This window comes from Neovison vison, chromosome 1, assembly GCF_020171115.1.
Source record: "Neovison vison isolate M4711 chromosome 1, ASM_NN_V1, whole genome shotgun sequence".
NCBI classification, from domain to species: Eukaryota; Metazoa; Chordata; class Mammalia; order Carnivora; family Mustelidae; genus Neogale; species Neogale vison.
Genome location: NC_058091.1, coordinates 287566406 through 287585210, shown reverse-complemented (window position 1 = coordinate 287585210; position 18805 = coordinate 287566406). Strand labels below are relative to the sequence as shown.

The 18805-nt window shown below is 38.0% G+C and overlaps 1 protein-coding gene across 1 annotated transcript in view; it reads left to right on the top strand.

Moving 5' to 3' along the window:
- The window catches only part of WDR70 (WD repeat domain 70), a 307839-nt gene that overhangs the window by 76930 nt on the left and 212104 nt on the right, over nt 1-18805 (top strand). The window contains exon 8 of the mRNA XM_044232523.1: nt 12305-12458. Within this exon, the coding sequence (XP_044088458.1) occupies nt 12305-12458 (154 nt within the window). The remainder of the gene's footprint in view (nt 1-12304; nt 12459-18805) is intronic.

The following is an 18805-nucleotide window of genomic DNA, read 5'->3' as shown; positions in this document are numbered from 1 at the left end:
GAAAAATTTTTATATAGAAAAGAGAAACATTTTTGAATGTTTATTAAATAAAAAGCATTTTTCAAAAATCTTTCCTTTTTATTTTTTGGACTTTTTTTTTTTTTAAAGACTTATTTCTTTGACAGAAACACAGTGAGAGAGGGAACACAAGCAGGGGAAGTGGGCGAGGGAGAAGCAGGCTTCCCGCTGAGCAGAGAACCTGATGTGGGGCTCAATCCCAGAACCTTGGGATCATGACCTGAGCCAAAGGCAGATGTTTAACCAACTGAGCAACCTAGGTGCTCCCTTTTTGTAATACATAACTTATATATTTACATTTTTCAGTTACTAGGGAAAGTTTAGAAGATTATATCTTTTTTTAAAAAATGATTTTATTTATTTTTTTGACAGACAAAGATCACAAGTTAGGCAGAGAGGCAGGCAGAGAGAGAGGAGGAAGCATGCTCCCCGCTGAGCAGAGAGCCCAATGTGGGGCTCGATCCCAGGACCCTGAGACCGTGACCTGAACTGAAGTCAGAGGCTTTAACCCACTGAGCCACCCAGGTTCCCCTAGGAGGTTATATCTTGCAAATGGAAATATATTCTCTGGGGGGGAAAAGAAGAACTTTCACTTTCTACTTTTACATGGCATCCAAAACGTATAATTGCTGTTATAATTAAAAGGATATTTTATACTTAGGAAACAAAAGACATTGTAAAGAAAATTAAAAGACAAGTGATAAACTCAGAAAAAGTTGAAATACATGTTGAAAGTAATGGGATAATATCCATAATATGTAGCTTCTGCAAATCTGTAAGGAAAAGGATATTTGAAAATTAAAACAGGTCAAAGGAAATGAATTAACAGATAACAGCAGAAGAAATATAACTGACCAATAACATGGAAATGGATGCTCTACTAACAATAAAAGGTGGAAAAATTAAAATGCCAATGAGGTACTACTTGTCACTTAGTCTTCTGGCAAAGTCTTCTGCCACAGTCTTCTGGCAAAGGAGAAAGAGATCCATGGTATCCAGTGAGAGGAGATGGCAAAGATGGGGTATTATTTACTAAACCTGTTTTCCACAGAGCAGTTTGGTAATGTCTGTCAAGATGTAAAGTGTGAATTTTGATGCAAGATTTGGAGAAAAAAACTATTTTCATGCATTATGCCTGTACTTCATAGGTACCATACTCCTTATTCCTCCTGTCTCTACAATTTCTTTTAAAGTCCCTCCCTTAGAGTTCACCTCAAGCTTAAACCTCACTTAGATTCCTGCAATAGGCTCTTTATTTTTTTCCCCACTATTAATGCTAAATCCGTGTTATGCCTTTCTGATTCATTTTGACTAAAACCCATATGCTTGCCATGGTTTATGATGTTCCTTGTGATCTGGCCATTGCTTATTTCTTCCCTTGCTCTAGCAGAGTGGCTGAGAGATTTTTACATAGTGTGTTCGTGTACTTTGTTTTCTGCCTAGAATGCTCTTCCCCACTCCCTGGTACCTGCTCCCCCCTCACAAACATGTAGCTCCTTATGCTTAGGTCTCCTCCTAAACTTTGTTTTTCCAGAGAGGCTTTCTAATAAAGTAGGTTCCTCTCATATGTGCTCCCTCAACACCTTTTATTCATTGTGAAATCCTGAGCCCCTGTTGTTGAATTGAGACTTAAGTTATTTTTAGCATCAACGTTATCATAAAGGAAACTGTTGGGAAGACTCAGAACAAAGACTTAGCTTTTTCGAGTCATTCTCAATGGTTGGCTTTTTTTAATCATATTTCTCTAATCCTCAGAAGACATGAAAACATATTGTTTAAGTATTTTCATTCCTTGCCTTTTGGATTGACCATCTTACTTTAGCGTGGAACTTGACTGTGAAATCGTATAAAGTCACAAAGCTATTAATCTGTACTTTATTGAGTGATTGAGTAATTTTATTACATTTATAAATTAGAGTATGCACTTTTTTAAAAAGATTTCATTTATTTATTTGACAGAGAGAGATCTCAAGCAGGCAGAGAGAGAGAGGAAGGGAAGCAGGTTCCCCACTGAACAGAGAGCCCAACGAGGGGCTCCATCCCAGGACCCTAGGATCATGACCCAAGCTGAAGGCAGAGGCTTTAACCCACTGAGCCACCCAGGTGCCCCAAGAGTATGCATTTTAATGGAAGGGAATAGTTATAGATTAGCTTTAGTAAAATTGTGTATGTATAGTCCTGGGTAGAATTTTCTCTGGCTTTAATTTTGATGCAAGATTTGGAGAAAATCTTTTTGACTGATACAGTGTTTTGTAAGTTACTACTAGTTTACTAAGCTTTGGTATGTTTAAGCTGGTAAGTGACATATTCTTAATTAATTTTGCATTGGAAATCTAAACTTAAGTTCTTAAATTTAAAGCTAAAATATTGAAGTAGCTAAAGATGTATTTTGGCATGGAATAAATTACCATTTTCTGATATTTCCATACAGAAAACTTTGATGGCTCTGCTTCAGGTCTCTTGCTTTCTTGCCCTTTTCCCAGCACTGGATAATATATATTGCATACCTGGAAAATGGCATGCAAATTTGAAACTATGTTTTCTGTAATTATTATCATCTGTCATTTCTTTCTTTTTTTTTTTTTTTTAAAGATTTTATTTATTTGACAGAGATCACAAGTAGGCAGAGGCAGGCAGAGAGGGAGGAAGGGAAGCAGGCTCCCTGCCGAGCAGAGAGCCTGATGTGGGGCTCGATCCCAGGACCCTGGGACCATGACCGGAGCCGAAAACAGAGGCTTCGAAAACAGAGGCTTTAACCCACTGAGCCACTCAGGTGCCCCTCATCTTTCATTTCTAAGAATGTAGTAGTCACATTTGACATAGGACTTTAGTTTTTGGAGTAGGTACAGAAAATCAGAAAAGATGTAAGGATGTTTCTAATGAGTATTTTGGTTAATAGATCATTAAAACATGTGATAAACTTATACTAACTTAACTCGTAATGAATTTGAAATACTTGCTGTATTCAATTTGAGTATATTCATTATAGTTGGCTCCCAAGATCTCATACCTGTTCAATCTTAAAGAGGCCTTAGAAATAAAGAAGTAATAGTAATAGCAGTGACTCATTTCACGTACTGTGTTAGGTGTCATTGTGTATATTACTTTCAATCCTCACCCCAATACTGTAAGTGTTACTGCTCCAGGATTTTTCAGTGGAAGACACCAGGACTCAGCAAAGTGCCTGAACTCTGTCTCAGGATCGCCTCTGCATGGTGTTGCCAACTAGTTGCATCAATTAATTTTCCAAAAGATGGGGAGACTGCCTGAACCTAACGAAGCTGAAGGGCCTGTTAATCATCACACAGCCACTTAACAGCAGAGCGAGGACTTGGATCCCCGGCCTCCTGACTCACATTCCCGTGCACTTTTCACTACATCAGGACACGCTGGCTCCTGAGCCCCAAGTGACGGTCCCAGACAGCTGTGTTTATCTGTCTTGCATGTCCCAGCTTGTTTTGCTAGCTGAGCAAAAACTACTTAAAAGGATCCTCAATCTTCACCTTCCCATTCCCCTCCACTTACACTCATATACTCCCACTTGCCCCATGAATAACTTCACAGAAAGAATTGTGCAATGTCACTAAGCCTTCCTCTGGTGTCAGAGTTACTCCCTGAGAGAACATTCACTTCCTCATGACTCCAGTTTACTGTCAGATTGGCTTTCCCTCTTTTCTCTTTGATCGGAATCTTAGTTGTTTAGGCAGGAATTTGAGGAGCAGATGTTATACCCCTTGAAGAAGCCCTTTAATTCTCCTTAGTACTGTGTCTAATGACTCCTTAATCCTGTCCTTTTAACTCCGTGGCTAGCAGAATTAAGAGCGAAGTGGGACAGGAATGATGAGCTTGATGCTTAACTTTTCATTTTAATGTTGACAAAGAGAGCATATGAAAACCAGTGACACAGAGGGAAGACATCAAGTTTGTCTATATGGCTATATATCTTTATTTACAAGGTGAATATTAGTGTGGGGTTGTTGAGATTTTGTATTTCCCTCTAAATATAAATAGAGCAATTTCATAGAGCACATAGCCAGAGAAATAGAGCTGCTGTTTTTACTACCTTTTCTCGTTAAAATTTGCTATTCCTTAGAAAATTATTTCCAAAGAGAAATAAAAATGATTCACCAGAGAAAACAAAGTGATTTCTTTCTTTCTTTCTTTTTTTTTTTAAAGATTTTTATTTTATTTATTTGACAGACAGAGATCACAAGTAGGCAGAGAGAGGGGAGGAAGCAGGCTTCCTGCCGAGCAGAGAGCCCGATGCTGGGCTCGATCCCAGGACCCTGAGGTCATGACCTGAGCCAAAGGCAGAGGCTTAACCCACTGAGCCACCCAGGTGCCCCAACAAAGTGATTTCATACACTACTAGATCTTTTATGGTTAATGAAGAAAATTGAATTCTCCAAAGTGAGATTACTGTTAACAAAGATACACCCTGTGAACTACTTTAGTTTAGCAGTCTGAACTATTTAATTATCAAAAATCTGATCTGCTTGTTTCTATGTATATACATTTGTGTGCATTTGTGTATAAATGTGTATATAAACAGAATGGACTAAACGGCTTATAATTTTCTCAGTTTCTATTTAATCACTTGAAATTTAGTATATCCGTCAGGGTCTAATAAGTTGAGAGTAGTCACACAGCAGTTTGAAAAAGGGGAGGTTTATTATAAAGAGTTACGAACAGAGGATTGGAGAAATGAGATATTAGCTAATAAAAAGTAAAGAGTACTTTAAGGAATATCAGAAAGGCAGGTGAAAGGAGCATCTATTATCCCTAGGATGGAGATATAAAGCATTCAAGGCCTCCAGGATTCAGAGCGAGACATTTGAGAGGACAAGGCTTTGGCTCACTGAATGATAAAGCGTTTGTTGTGCTCTGACAGCAGAACTTTCCAGAAACCTGTCTCTCTAGAGTCACCGTGATAGCACTGCCTGAGGGAGGTGCTGGGGGAAGCTGCTGGATCTTGCTGATTCTGAGGTACTTTAGCAACCAGGCACAGAGAAGCTGTACAGTGCTCCAGAGAGCCAAATGCTAGAGAAGCCCTGTGGGGCTCTGGATCCCACCTCAGGAAGAGCACACTGGAGGTAGTGGGGAAAGCTCCTTCCCGCCTGCAATCCCTCTCTAGTACCCTCTATTGGCAAAACTTCATGCCACAAGAAAAGTATTTAAAGGGCCCAAATTCATTTTTGCAGAGCAGGCAGTGGAGGATGAATTTGGAACTGTGGGACAATAAATGAAAGACTGGCAAATCTAGCAAAACATATAATTTTATATCTTATAATGGGGGCCTGCTTCTGGGCTTAACGTTTAAATTTGGGACCTTGGTCAGAATTTTGTTAAGGACCTCATTCCTTCCTAGCATTTATCGTTTTAGTGTAAGACCAGAGAGGCTTTTCTTTTTAGGAAGGAAGGGCCTGGGCAGTAGCCCCGTGTTTGCTTTTCTAGGTTTCTCTCTTATGAGCACCTGTTTTTGGGAGCTTCAGTTTCTCATCTACCTTGATACTTTGATCTGGGGCATTGTGGTAATTCCTCACCCTGTCACACATTCTAACCTCAGAGCCCACTCAGACCTTTGAGTTACCTTTGCATTGGAATTAGTACTTTGAATCATTGCATTAAGAATGGCTTTTTGGAGAATAAATAAATTAAAGACTGTCAGCTAGAATTCCAGCATTTTAGGAGAAGTGGTCAGTACAAATTTTGAGAAGTAGTTTCTAGTGAGTAATAGCTGTGAAGAAAAACAGTTTCATTGGTAAATATATGATTTGGAGTTGGCAACCAGCCAGGAAGAATAATTCTTTTGTGCCTTAGCCAGATACTCTTAAATTTTGATTTCTTTTGTATATATCCTGTTTCTAGAAGACAAAATTACCATGATTAATAGTTTTTTTCTGCTGAAATACTCAGCCTTGGAATTATAGACTTAGAAAGTAAATCTAAATAAGACTAAATAGCCTAAAATTTTGTCAAAATTGTCTTATCACTGAAATTTATTTTATTTTCAGATTGGCATTTTCAGATAAATCGAAGAATTTGACTTTTTTTTTTGCCAACAGAGTTACATTCATCAAGGAAGTTATGAAGACAGTTTAAAAAGACAGATGTTGGGGCACCTGGGTGGCTCAGTGGGTTAAGCCACTGCCTTCGGCTTAGGTCATGATCTCAGGGTCCTGGGATCGAGCCCCGCGTCGGGCTCTCTGCTCAGCGGGGAGCCTGCTTCCTCCTCTCTCTCTGCCTGCCTCTCTGCCTACTTGTGATCTCTTGTCAAATAAAATGAATAAAATCTTTAAAAAAAAAAGACAGATGTTCAGTTTTGCTTTTTGATTGAGAAATTTTATATTTGGGACTTTATTAAGTTAGCTCTCCAGCAGAATTCTTTATAGGTCTGTGTATTAATATCTAGTTAAATTGTTTGCTTTCCACACGTATTTATTTGGTGATTTCTCTTTTGAGAGAATGGCACCTGAGATAGCATATACCTTTAAGATTGCTTTGATGTATGCTACCACTTTACCATGCCATCTCTGAAGAATGTTATAGACTGTGTTTTATTTAGCATGCTGAATAAGCAATTTTTACATGGAGAGTTTACTTCAGTATTCATTCCTAAATTTGTAACTGGAAATTACATTTAGGGACTGTACAACTGATTTTTTAGTACCGGTACTATTATCATCCAAATAGACTTCAATAGATTTCATTAGGTTTTCTTTTGTTTTTAAAGAAAATTTTAGTCAGTACTTCATTTTTCATCTGTTTTATGAGCCAGTAAGAGTCTTCTGTTGTTCCAAAGTTGAGACTGTTCTATATTTATTTCATATTGTTAACAGCTGTACTTGTTCTGTGCACTAGCCACTAGCCTTATGTAACTATTTAAATTTAAACTAAATAAAATTAAAAATTAAGTTCCTTAGTTGCACTAGCCATGTTTCTAGTGTCTGATAGAAACATGTGGCTAGTGGTTAGTGGTTACCATAATGGGCAATGCAGATGTAAAATGTTTCCACCATCACAGAAAGTTCTATTGAGCAGTGCTGGTCCTATAGTATGTAGAATATATTGTAATTGTTGATGTGACAGTGTTCTTTGTCTCAGAAGATAGATTTTTTCCATTTCACAGTCCCGGTAATAAACTTTGTATTGTTAGCCTTTTAAATTTTGGTCATTTGGTGGGTAAGCAATGGTATCTCATTGTACTTTTACTTTTGAATTTTCCTGATGAAAACATATTTGGAAAAAACAATGTTTTTAAGGTACATTTTGTCTTTGGCTTGCAGCACTTTTACTATGATGTGCCTGGGTGTGGCTTTTGCTCCCCTTTTGCGGTTTATGGTACTTACTGAATCTCCAGGTTAATGTCTTTTATCATTTTTCCAAAATTTGACAGTCACTATTTCACATTCTGCTTTTCTCTTTTTCCGTTCTGCAATTCTAATGTGAGACTTTTTCACCACATGTCATATGTACCTTAAACTTTTTCTGCATTTTCCATTTTTGTCATCATGCTTCTGTCTAAAAATGATCTTTTAACCATTAATTCTCTGCTGTTAAACCCATCCATTAGTTCTAAATTTCAGTAATTGTAGTTCTCATTCTAAAATTTCTGCATGTTTCTCTTTTTAATTTTCAGTTTTATGTATGTATTATATACCTTGTCATTTAAATTTTTTTTTAAATTTCTTTTCAGTGTACCAGAATTCATTGTTTATGTACCACACCCAGTGTTCCATGCAATACGTGCCCTCCATAATACCCACTGCCAGGCTCACTCAACCTCCCATCCCCTGCCTCTTCAAAACCCTCAGATTGTTTTTCAGAGTCCATGGTCTCTTGTGGTTTGTCTCCTCCTCCAGTTTCCCCCACCTCCCTTCTCCTCTCCATCTCTCCATGTCCTCCATGTTATTTCTTATGCTCCACAAATAAGTGAAAGCATATGATAATTGACTCTCTCTGCTTGACTTATTTCACTCAGCATAATCTCTTCCAGTCCCATCCATGTTGCTACAAAAGTTGGGTATTCATCCTTTCTGATGGAGGCATAATACTCCATAGTGGATATGGACCACTCTCTTATCCATTCATTCATTGAAGGGCATCTTGGGTCTTTTCCACAGTTTGGCGACCATTGCTGCTATGAACATTGGGGTAGAGATGGCCCTTCTTTTCACTACATCTGTATCTTTGGGGTAAATAACCAGTAGTGCAATTTCAGAGTCATAGGGAAGCTCTATTTTTTTTAATTTATTTAATTTATTTTATTTTTTTAAAGATTTTATTTATTTATTTGTCAGAGAGAGAGGGTGAGAGAGCAAGCACAGGCAGACAGAGAGGCAGGCAGAGGCAGAGGGAGAAGCAGGCTCCCTGCCAAGCAAGGAGCCCGATGTGGGACTCGATCCCAGGACGCTGGGATCATGACCTGAGCCGAAGGCAGCTGCTTAACCAATTGAGCCACCCAGGCGTCCCGGGAAGCTCTATTTTTAATTTCTTGAGGAATCACCACACTGTTTTCCAAAGTGGCTGTACCAACTTGCATTCCCACCAACAGTGTAAGAGGGTTCCCCTTTCTCCACATCCTCTCCAGAACATGTTGTTTCCTGTCTTGCTAATTTTGGCCATTCTGACTGGTATAAGGTGATATCTCAATGTGGTTTTGATTTGAATCTCCCTGATGGCTAGTGATGATGAACATTTTTTCATGTGTTTGATAGCCATTTGTATGTCTTCATTGGAGAAGTGTCTGTTCATGTCTTCTGCCCATTTGTTTTTTTTTAAATTATTATTTATTTATTTATTTTCAGCCCATTTTTTGACATGATTATCTGTTTTGTGTGTGTTGAGTTTGAGGAGTTCCTTGTAGATCCTGGATATCAGCCTGTTGTCTGTGCTGTCATTTGCAAATATCTTCTCCCATTCTGTGGGTTGCCTCTTTGTTTTGTTGATTGTTTCCTTTGCTGTGCAGAAGCTTTTTATCTCAATGAAGTCCCCAAAATTCATTTTCGGTTTTGTTTCCTTTGCCTTTGGAGACATATCTTGAAAGAAGTTGCTGTGGCTGATAATTGAAGAGGTTACTGCCTATGTTCTCCTCTATGATTCTGATGGATTCCTGCCTCACATTGAGGTCTTTTATCCATTTCGAGTTTATCTTTGTGTATGGTGAAAAAGAATGGTGGAGTTTCATTCTTCTACATATATCTGTCCAATTTTCCCAGCACCATTTATTGAAGAGACTATCTTTTTCCACTGTATATTTTTCCCTGCTTTGTCAAAGTTTATTTAACCATAGAGTTGAGGGTCCATATCTGGGCTCTCTACTCTGTTCCCTAACCCTAACCCTAATTTCTTAATTACAGTTATTTTAAATTCCACAATTCATAAGTTCAGTATCTGGCACTCTCAATTTCTCTGAACTTGGATGAAAAATTATTTTTTTTCACTAACCTCTGATTTTTAGCATTTCCTTTAATTATGGGAGTAGGCAATAAAGTCACAGGTGTACCTGTAAGACAGTATGACTTACAGTCATATTGAAATATTCATTGTTTATGCTCATCACTGCTTTGAAATTACAATAGTTATTAGACTTGCCTCTAGGCATAGTTACTTAATACATTAGTACAGAAACTCACATATGTCACAAAATTAAAAAGTATTTTGCAGTTTTTTTTTACTGTAGTTACTAGTTATTGTAGTTATTTTTACTTTTTACTTTTTTTACTGTAGTTATTCTTTGTGTGATAAAGTAATAATGGTTTCCAGTATATGTCTAATGTAGTTTTTTTTTAATATGTTTAAAAAACATACTAAGAAGGAGTCCACAAACTTCCGAGTGCAGAATTGTCCAGGCACAAAAAAATGGTTCTGTATAGTATAGGTCAGATTGTGTCACTGTCCAGCTCAGAGCACTCCGATGGGTTTCCTCAAATTTCTCCCTGAAAGAACAAAAGCCAAGGTCCTTTCAGTGGCTTACATGGCCCTCCTTGATCTGCTCACCCTACTTGCTACATATTCTGACCTCTCCAACTCCTGTTGCTTTGCTCACCCTGGTACAGTTACTTTGGAGAAATGCCAGATTCACTCTTGCTGCAGTTCCTTTCTAGTAGCTGTTGCTGCTTGGTCTTTTCTAGAAGCTGTTTCTTCATAGTCCACTCCTTCACTTCATAGCTACTCAGTCACTTAGTTCCTGACCATTTTACTTAAAATATTTATCCCTGTCCCTTTGGTTCACATTTTCTGCCTTCCCCACTCAGTTTTTTCCCCATATACTTATTATAGTTTTTCATATTATGTATTTGACTTTCTCATTAGTTTAGTATTGATTTCAGGAGTGGGCCTTATCCTAGGCTTCTGTTACTGGCAGGTTGGACCTTTGGCAATAATAGGTCAATTTGCAGAGTTGCCATTGGTCCCATGCATAACTTCATCCCTTTTCCCACTGCGATTTCACTTATAAGCCTATTGCATTACCAGTGGTATGGATGATGACAAAAGCCAGCTAATGTCAACTGGCCAAGTCACTTTGTCTGTGTGGTTTATTGCCTCCTTCAACGTTGGTGTATCTGGGATTAACATGGGTTACAAAGAACTCGCATTTGGTGTCCACTTTTCACATGTCCACCTACATGCATCTTCCCCACACATTCTTGTCTTAATCTCTTGCTCTTTTCTAGGCTTTATCTCATATCTGCTGGAGAGCAAGTTTCTTACCAATGTACTTGATTTTTTGCTTATCCTATTCAATTAGCATGATGTCATCTAGATCACAGACCAGCATGAACTAATTCACATTGTCCAGATGGTCTGGGTCCCTTTGGACTATGTTAAGACAAAGGGCCAGAAAATTAATGTAGCCCTGGCTCAAGGATGCACATGTGTGGGGCTGTTGGACACTTGTGAATGTCAACTGCTTTTGGGCTTGCTTCCTGATAGAGGTAGAAAAAGATGCTTTACCAGATCAGTCACTGCATACCACTTAACCTGACAGGGACCAATAACCCTGTCTTTATAGGCTGGCAAAGAGGCCCTTTGGGTTTTTCACACTCTAGGTTTTAATTGGTGATTACTCATCCTCAGCCTTTCATTGTCTTTATTCATTGCACTGACTACACCCAGTACCAGCTGTCTAGTTCTAGAGTTGATTCAGTTCTTACATTTCCTTTACCTCTCGAATCCCTGGAATGCTACACTAGCCAGTACCTTTCCCTTCATGATGAACTTTAGCAGTTGCACTTGCGCTGCTGTAGCATGTTGAGGACTATGTGCTCCCTGTGATGTGGTCCTTGTTCCTAGCCACTCGGTGATCTCATCTTAGCATTGACTTCATAGGACCACTTTCGATACCAGCTCTCTCAGGTCAGGTTCACCAGAACCATTATTTGAAATTCCAGTATTTGCATGCAGAAGGTTGGTTGAAGAATGCTTTGGGGATCAGGCCCCAAGAGAGAAGGTTCAAGGGAAGCGCCCTTTGGAAGGCACAGAAACTTCATTATCATGTAGTTGCAGAAGCAGCCTCAACCCAGCCCACAGGGAGCTCTGAAGCTGGTGTCATTCTTCCCCTGGATCCCACCTGAAGTAGAGGGCTGGACCATTTTCCTGCACGCTGGCCAGGCATTGAATGTGGGCTGCTTTGGAATAGTAACATAATCTTCATAACGTTATGAAGGAGTTGAGTTGTTAGCCCTTAGCAGACCATATCTTGGAAGCTGGGGAATGAGTGGAGTGATAAGTGTGCAAAAGATACTGTAGTACTAGAGAAATGAAGGAGGAGATGAAAACTTGTTCAGGCACTTAGCGGTGAAGGGGAAGAGAGGATAATCAGTAGAAGTTCCCGAGGAGACTGGAGAGGATGCGATCCAGAATATAGGTATTAGATTTGCCGTGGGCAGGGAGAGGTTTACATCCACCATTGTAATCAGATAGGAGGAGGAGGAGATGTGTTCAGATGCAGATAAGTTTATGACATTAGTGGGAGGAAGTTGAGACAGTTGTTCGTTGCTTTTGGGAAAGAGCCAGACAAATCAACAGCTGAAAGAAGGGCAGTTGGTTGGGTTGAAGATTGAAGGTGAGTAGATATTTTAGTAGATGCTGTGGTGAGTGGGAGGAGAGTGCTAACAGGATAGCCACTGGTGTTGAGGGCCCCTTTGAGGTTGATGATCTCTATTTTGAAGAATTACCAATTTGTGCAGTTGTGTGACATTTTTCTGGCAGTGCTTAATATACTGGAAGTGTAAACATTATGCCCAGTGTCTTACAACACTATTTTCTTTTTTCTTTTACATAGCCATCAGATCAAGTCACTGCAGTATAGTAACACAGGAGACATGATTCTTGTTGTATCTGGAAGTTCTCAGGCCAAAGTGATTGACAGAGATGGTTTTGAAGTAATGGAATGTATAAAGGGAGACCAGTATATTGTGGACATGGCAAACACCAAGGTAAGCATTAAGCAAAATATTTTATTGAATTTAATTAATTCAGCACACATTTATTAATGACTTGTTTGAGTTGCTATCATTCACTCTAAAAATTATTGTCTTGTTTTAAGCAATGTATTATTTCTCACAATATATTATTTCTCACAATTTCTCCACAGTTCTATGGTTTGACCAGGAAGTTTTTATGCTGATGGTTTTAATGTTCAAAATGCCTGACTTGGATGAATTATAATTGGTTCTCTACCCCATGGTATCTGTCCTGTTTCCAGTGCTCCCCTGTCCCCACTATGTGCACATGCATACCTGCATGTGTGCTCGCTCTCTCTCTCTCTCTCTCCGACCTTCTCTTTCCATATGTCTAGTTGGGGCTTTCCAACAGTGTGGTGGACTTAGTGGTGTCTGACTTCCTGCTTGATGACTGGGTTCCATGAAGAAACTTCAGATTTTGTAAGGTCTGGCTTCAAGACTTATATAGATTGTAGGGCCAACTCAAATTTGAGGAAAGGAGAGATAGACTCCACCATTCAGTGGGTGAATGACAAGATCACATTGTAAAAGATCATATGGGATGGGAGATAGGGATGCAGCCATCTTTGGAAACAACATACTATGAACCTACTACATACTAGGCTTTAGGATAAGGACGGAAGAGGGTCTTATCAACCTTTTATATAAAGATTTTTTAGTGAGATAATATTTTTAAAATTATATGAAGTATCAGTTACCTATAGCTGTATAAATGCTATTAAACTTAATGGATTATTTATAATTAACATATCTGTGGGGCATCCGGGTGTGGCTCCAAACTGCAGTTAATGTCTAGGTCTGTTCCTCTTTGCACTAGTGAGCTGCCTGTGGGCACGTTTTTCACACAGTGCTGGCAGAAACACAAGAAGGAAACATCAACTGTGGAGCATATTTCAGGCCTATGGAATATGCTTATGTCCATGGACATTTCCTTGGCTAGAGCAAATCTCATGACTACAGGTAGCAGTGCAGAAATTTGCTCAGGTCTTCAGTGAGAGTAACTACAGTATCACATACCAAAGGTTGGGGATACAGGAGAGGTGATGGATTGGGAACAATAACGCAGCCTACCACAGATATATTACAGTGTCAGTGGATATGGTTGGTGCAGAATTTTGAGCCTGAGTTTTATTTATTTATTTATTTAGAAGATTTTATTTATTTATTTGACAGACAGAGATCACAAGTAGGCAGAGAGGCAGACAGAGGAGGAAGCAGGCTCCCTGCTGAGCAGAGAGCCCAATGTGGGGCTCTATCCGAGGACCCTGGGATCATGACCTGAGCCGAAGGCAGAGGCTTTAACCCACTGAGCCACACAGGCGCCCTGACCCTCAGTTTTAATTCTGACTTTTATTCCTCTTTTCCTGTCCTAGTACCTTCTTCTAAAACACTTAATACTCAAGGTTTGTAACTATATCAGAATCTAATAGATGTGATTGTCTAAGGCAATACAGTGGATCCTCATTATTTGTGTTTTCTGTATTTGCTGAAATGTTTTTGTAACCCCCAAATCAATACACAGTGTTTTTGTGGTTGTTTGCAGACATGTACTGTACAGAGGAGCAAAAAAGAACATGAAAAAGCTGATGCTATTTCTTCTTGTTTCAGCTCTCTCTTTGTAATCAAGTGTCCTTTTTGTGATCTAGCAGTGCTACATTTCTCCTATTTGAGGGCCTTTCATTGATGATTTTGCTGTTTAAAATGCCCCCCAAGTGTAGTGCTGAAGTGCAGGGGCACAGTCTAGTGTTCCTAAGTGTGGAAAGTCCATGATATGTCTCACAGAGTAATACATTCATTAGATAAGCTTCATTCAGGCCTGTGAGTTCAATGTTAATGAATCAGTTCAATGTTAATAATGTATATATTAAATAATGTTTCATTAAATAAAAACATAAAGTTACATATTGATTCGTTGATGAAGATATGACTGGGGGATTGTATGAACCCAACCATGTATTGGATAATTCAGTGTTTACAGAACACTGTATAGTAGTGTTATAGTCCCTAACTATTGCAAGTAATGAGAATTGACTATAATCTAATGCCCTAGTTGAGCTGTTGGAATAAATTAATATGCTATGTTTCAGACTGCCCTCTGTTGAAACCTAGTGAAGTGTCTTTCAACCCTAATGAGGCTCACAGTCCCATGCATTTTTTGTGTGTGACTGATTGTTTATTAAGCACCCAGTGTTAGATGATGCAGACAGAATTCACGTATAATTTAAGCATATAATTATATTGCAGTGGTGACTTCAGTAGTTTCTTTTTTTTATATATTTTACTAGAATTTCTCATTCCCTTCTCCTTAAAATCATTGTCCCTAGGAATCCACCAAAGATGATGTCGTGAGATTGATAGTGGTAAAGAAAGAAGCAGATAGGTCTCTAGGTCACTCTTCTCGTCTTAAACTTATTTCTACTTTTATCTGCTTTATTTGAAGCTTTTGGGAGTCCAAAACTATTTAAGCAACTGGTTTGTGTAAATGAAATCTTTGAAAACTTGTATTTAATTTATTCTCTTTTTAGTTTATGCTTACCATTGACAGTATTTCTTTAAAACTGTGAGGAAGTGGAGCTTTTGCCACTCTCTAAGCTCTTCTTAATTATTTCAGTCACTCAGGTCTTCTTACATTATAGACAGACTAAGACTTTGTGGATTTAAATTTTAACCAATAAAATTTCAAGAAGAAAGGAATCTGATTAGTTTTGTTTCTGGCTATTTCTGCAGTCTCAGACTTACAGTACATATAGTACATATAATAAGATAATTAGGAAAGTAGGACAAGGATGGGTAAACAAATCTGTACAGAAACACAGGCAATTAAAATTAAAATATTAAGTTACCAGAGTTATTTTTTTACCTTCTTGGTTAAATATATTCCTAATTATTTGTTTTTGATGCTATTGTAAATGGGGTCATTTTATTTCTTTTTCAGAAAATTCATTGTTAGTGTATGTAAACATACTGATTTTTTATTTTTTATTTTTTATTTTATTTTATTTTTTTTTTAAAGATTTTATTTATTTGTCAGAGAGAGCGAGCACAGGCAGACAGAGAGGCAGGCAGAGGCAGAGGGAGGAGCAGGCTCCCTGCCAAGCAAGGAGCCCGATGTGGGACTCGATCCCAGGACGCTGGGATCATGACCTGAGCCGAAGGCAGCTGCTTAACCAACTGAGCCACCCAGGCGTCCCCATACTGATTTTTTAAATATTAATTTTGTGTCCTGCAGTGTTAGTGAATTTGTTGATTCAATCTAAGAGTTTTTTGATGAGTCTTAAGGATTTTTTGTATTTAGAACCCTGTCATCTGAAATAGTTTTTACCTCTTACTTTCCAATTCTGATATCTTGTATTTCTTTTCTTACCTGATTGCTCTAGTTTTGACTAGAGCAGTATAGTCTTGAATAGGAATAATGAGAGTGGGCTTCCTTATCTTGTTCCTGATCTTTGAGGAAAAGCTTTCAGCCTTTCACCACTGAGTATGATGATGGCTGTGGGCTTGTCATATATGGCCTTTATTATGTTGAGATATGTTCCTTTATGCCTAATTGCAAATCATATATCTGATAAGGGGTTAAAATCCAAAATATGTAAACAACTCCTATAACTCAGTACCAAAACAAAACACACCCAGTAAAAAATGGGCAAAGGACCTGAACAGACATTTTCCAAGGAAGATGTACTAAAGGCCAACAGGTACACGAGAAAATGCTCAACATCACTAGTCATTAGGGAAATACAAATGAAAACTACAGTTGAAGTATCACCTTAGCCTATTAGAATGTCCAGTATCAAAAAGACAAGAGATAACAAATGCTGGTGTGGATGTGGAAAAAAGGGAAACCATGTGCACTGTTGGTGGGATTCAAAATTGGTGCAGCCACTGTGGAAAATAGTATGAAGATCCTCAAAAAATTACAAATAGAGCTACCATGTGATTCAGCAAGTCCCCTTCTGAGAATAAAGGTAAAGGAGATGAGAACACGAACTTGAAAAGATATCTGCCCCTCCATGTTTACAGCAGCAGCATTTGCAATTACTAATACATAGAAACAGCCAAACAACCTAAGTGTCCATTGATAAGTGGATAAAGAAGTTATTATATATATATACATATACACATATATAATGCTATATATCATATATCTATATCTATATATCCATAAATATAATTCAGCCATAAAAGGTGAGGAAATCCTACCATTTGCAACAACTTGAATGGACCTTGAAGGCATTATGCTAAATGAAATAAGTCAGACAGAGAAAGACAAAATACTGTATGATCTTATTTACCTGTGGAATCTAAAAAAGAAAAAAACCCAAACAACCCCCACTCCCATTGCAACAAACCACAGAGTCACAGGAAAGATCATCAGACATGTGGTTACCAGAGGCGGAAGGTGGGGAATGAGGGAATTGGAAGAGAGTAGTCGAAAGGTACAAATTTCTAGTTATAAGATAAATAAGTACTAGGGGTATAATCAGGGGTATAACATAAAACATTATGAGTATAGTTAACACTGTATGATATATAGGACGTTGTTAAGGAGAGCAAATCTTAAGAGGTATCATTACAAGGAAAACTTTTTTTTTTTTACTTATTTCTTTTCTCTATAGTGTATCTGTATGAGATTAAGGATGTTAGCTGAACCTATTGTGATAATCATTTCACAATATATGTAAATCATATTATCATGCTATATGCCTTAAGCTTACACAGTGATGTATGTCAATTATTTCTTAATAAAACTGGGAAAAAATTTAATTAACAATATGTAGAAAACTACTATATATAGTAACTATCTACTACAACTTCCCCCACTTGCTAATATCTCCATTTTGATTTCAAAATCATAGTTAATATTTACTTTCTTCATTTCCCAGAAGCAAATGTAATTAATTGACTATTTACTTATCTAGGAAATGTTACTGATATCTTAATTGCAGTCTTTAGCTTGAGTAATGGGTTTTAGAAATGCAAGAATTATTATTTGAAAGTAGAAGATTTCATGGGACACTTTTTTCCTTAACTTTTTAACCTCTTTTCTGATTCCAGAAGTAATTAGTAATTTGTGGCTTTACTGGAAGTTGCAATGAATAGAACATTAAAGGAAACAGTTAATACATCTGATCTACTGTGATTAAAATATTATGTTCTTCAAATATAAACAGGCCTCTCTGATTGTTAAATTGTTATATTGTTAATTTATATCTCTAATCTTTACATAATAGTTTGTATATGTGTGTATTTTTAAGTGTACTCAAAGTGGTACAGAAATGCTTTTTTCTCGTATATAGTACAACACAGTGCATTATAGGGAAAGTGATTGTACTTATACCTTAAAAAAATAAAGTTTGTTGGGTTTCTAACAGTAATTCCGGTCAACTATTAAAAAATTTGGAAAAAAATACTCATAATTCTATCCAAATATCACTAATATTTGTTTCTATATGCCTATACTTTCCTTATGTATCTGAAAAAAATGTCTTTCTGATCATACTAGGACCTTTAAATTAGTTATTGCTTGGAGCTATGTTTTGCGTGTTCTGCAGTCTTGGGATTTTGTGCAGATTCTTCAGGGGCTGCAGTAAGGTGGAAGGAGAGGCCTCAGGACAGGAGCGAGGGCAGGGGGCCTTCCACTTAAGTCAGAGGAGTTCTGTTTTGCCTGTTTTATGTGTTGGAGTTTTTCATAAGATACCCTTTGAGGAATGTGTGGGTGGCTCGGTTGTTTGGGCATCTGCCTTCAGCTCAGGTCATGATCCCAGGATCCTAGGATCGAATCCTGCATCCAGCTCCTTGCTCAGCGGAGATCCTGCTTCTCCCTCTGCCTGTTGCTTCCTCTCTCTCGCTCTTGCTCACTCTCTCTGACAAATAAATAGAATCTTAAAAAAAAATCCTTTTTAAAAAAGATTTTATTTGTTTATTTGATAGACAGATCACAAGTAGGCAGAGAGACAGGCAGAGAGAGAGAGGGAAGCAGACTCCCCGCTGAGCAGAGAGCCCCATGCAAGGCTTGATCCCAGGACCCCTGAGCCGAAGGTAGAGGCTTTATCCCACTGAGCCACCCAGGTGCCCCCCAAAAAAAGATATCCTTTGAAAATTAGGTTGGACAGCCTTTTTAAAATATGAGGATTCTTGGGCTGGAGTTCATGACATTATTGGTTATTTTATCTGGGGAAAATAGGATTTTACTTATTTAGGTTTAGATGAGTAATACTAAATCCAACAAAAGTCCAACTGAGTATATTTGAAGATCTAATTATCTTTATTCAATGATTTATGAATTGGGAAGCATCTCATCTAGCAAACAGAAGTTATGA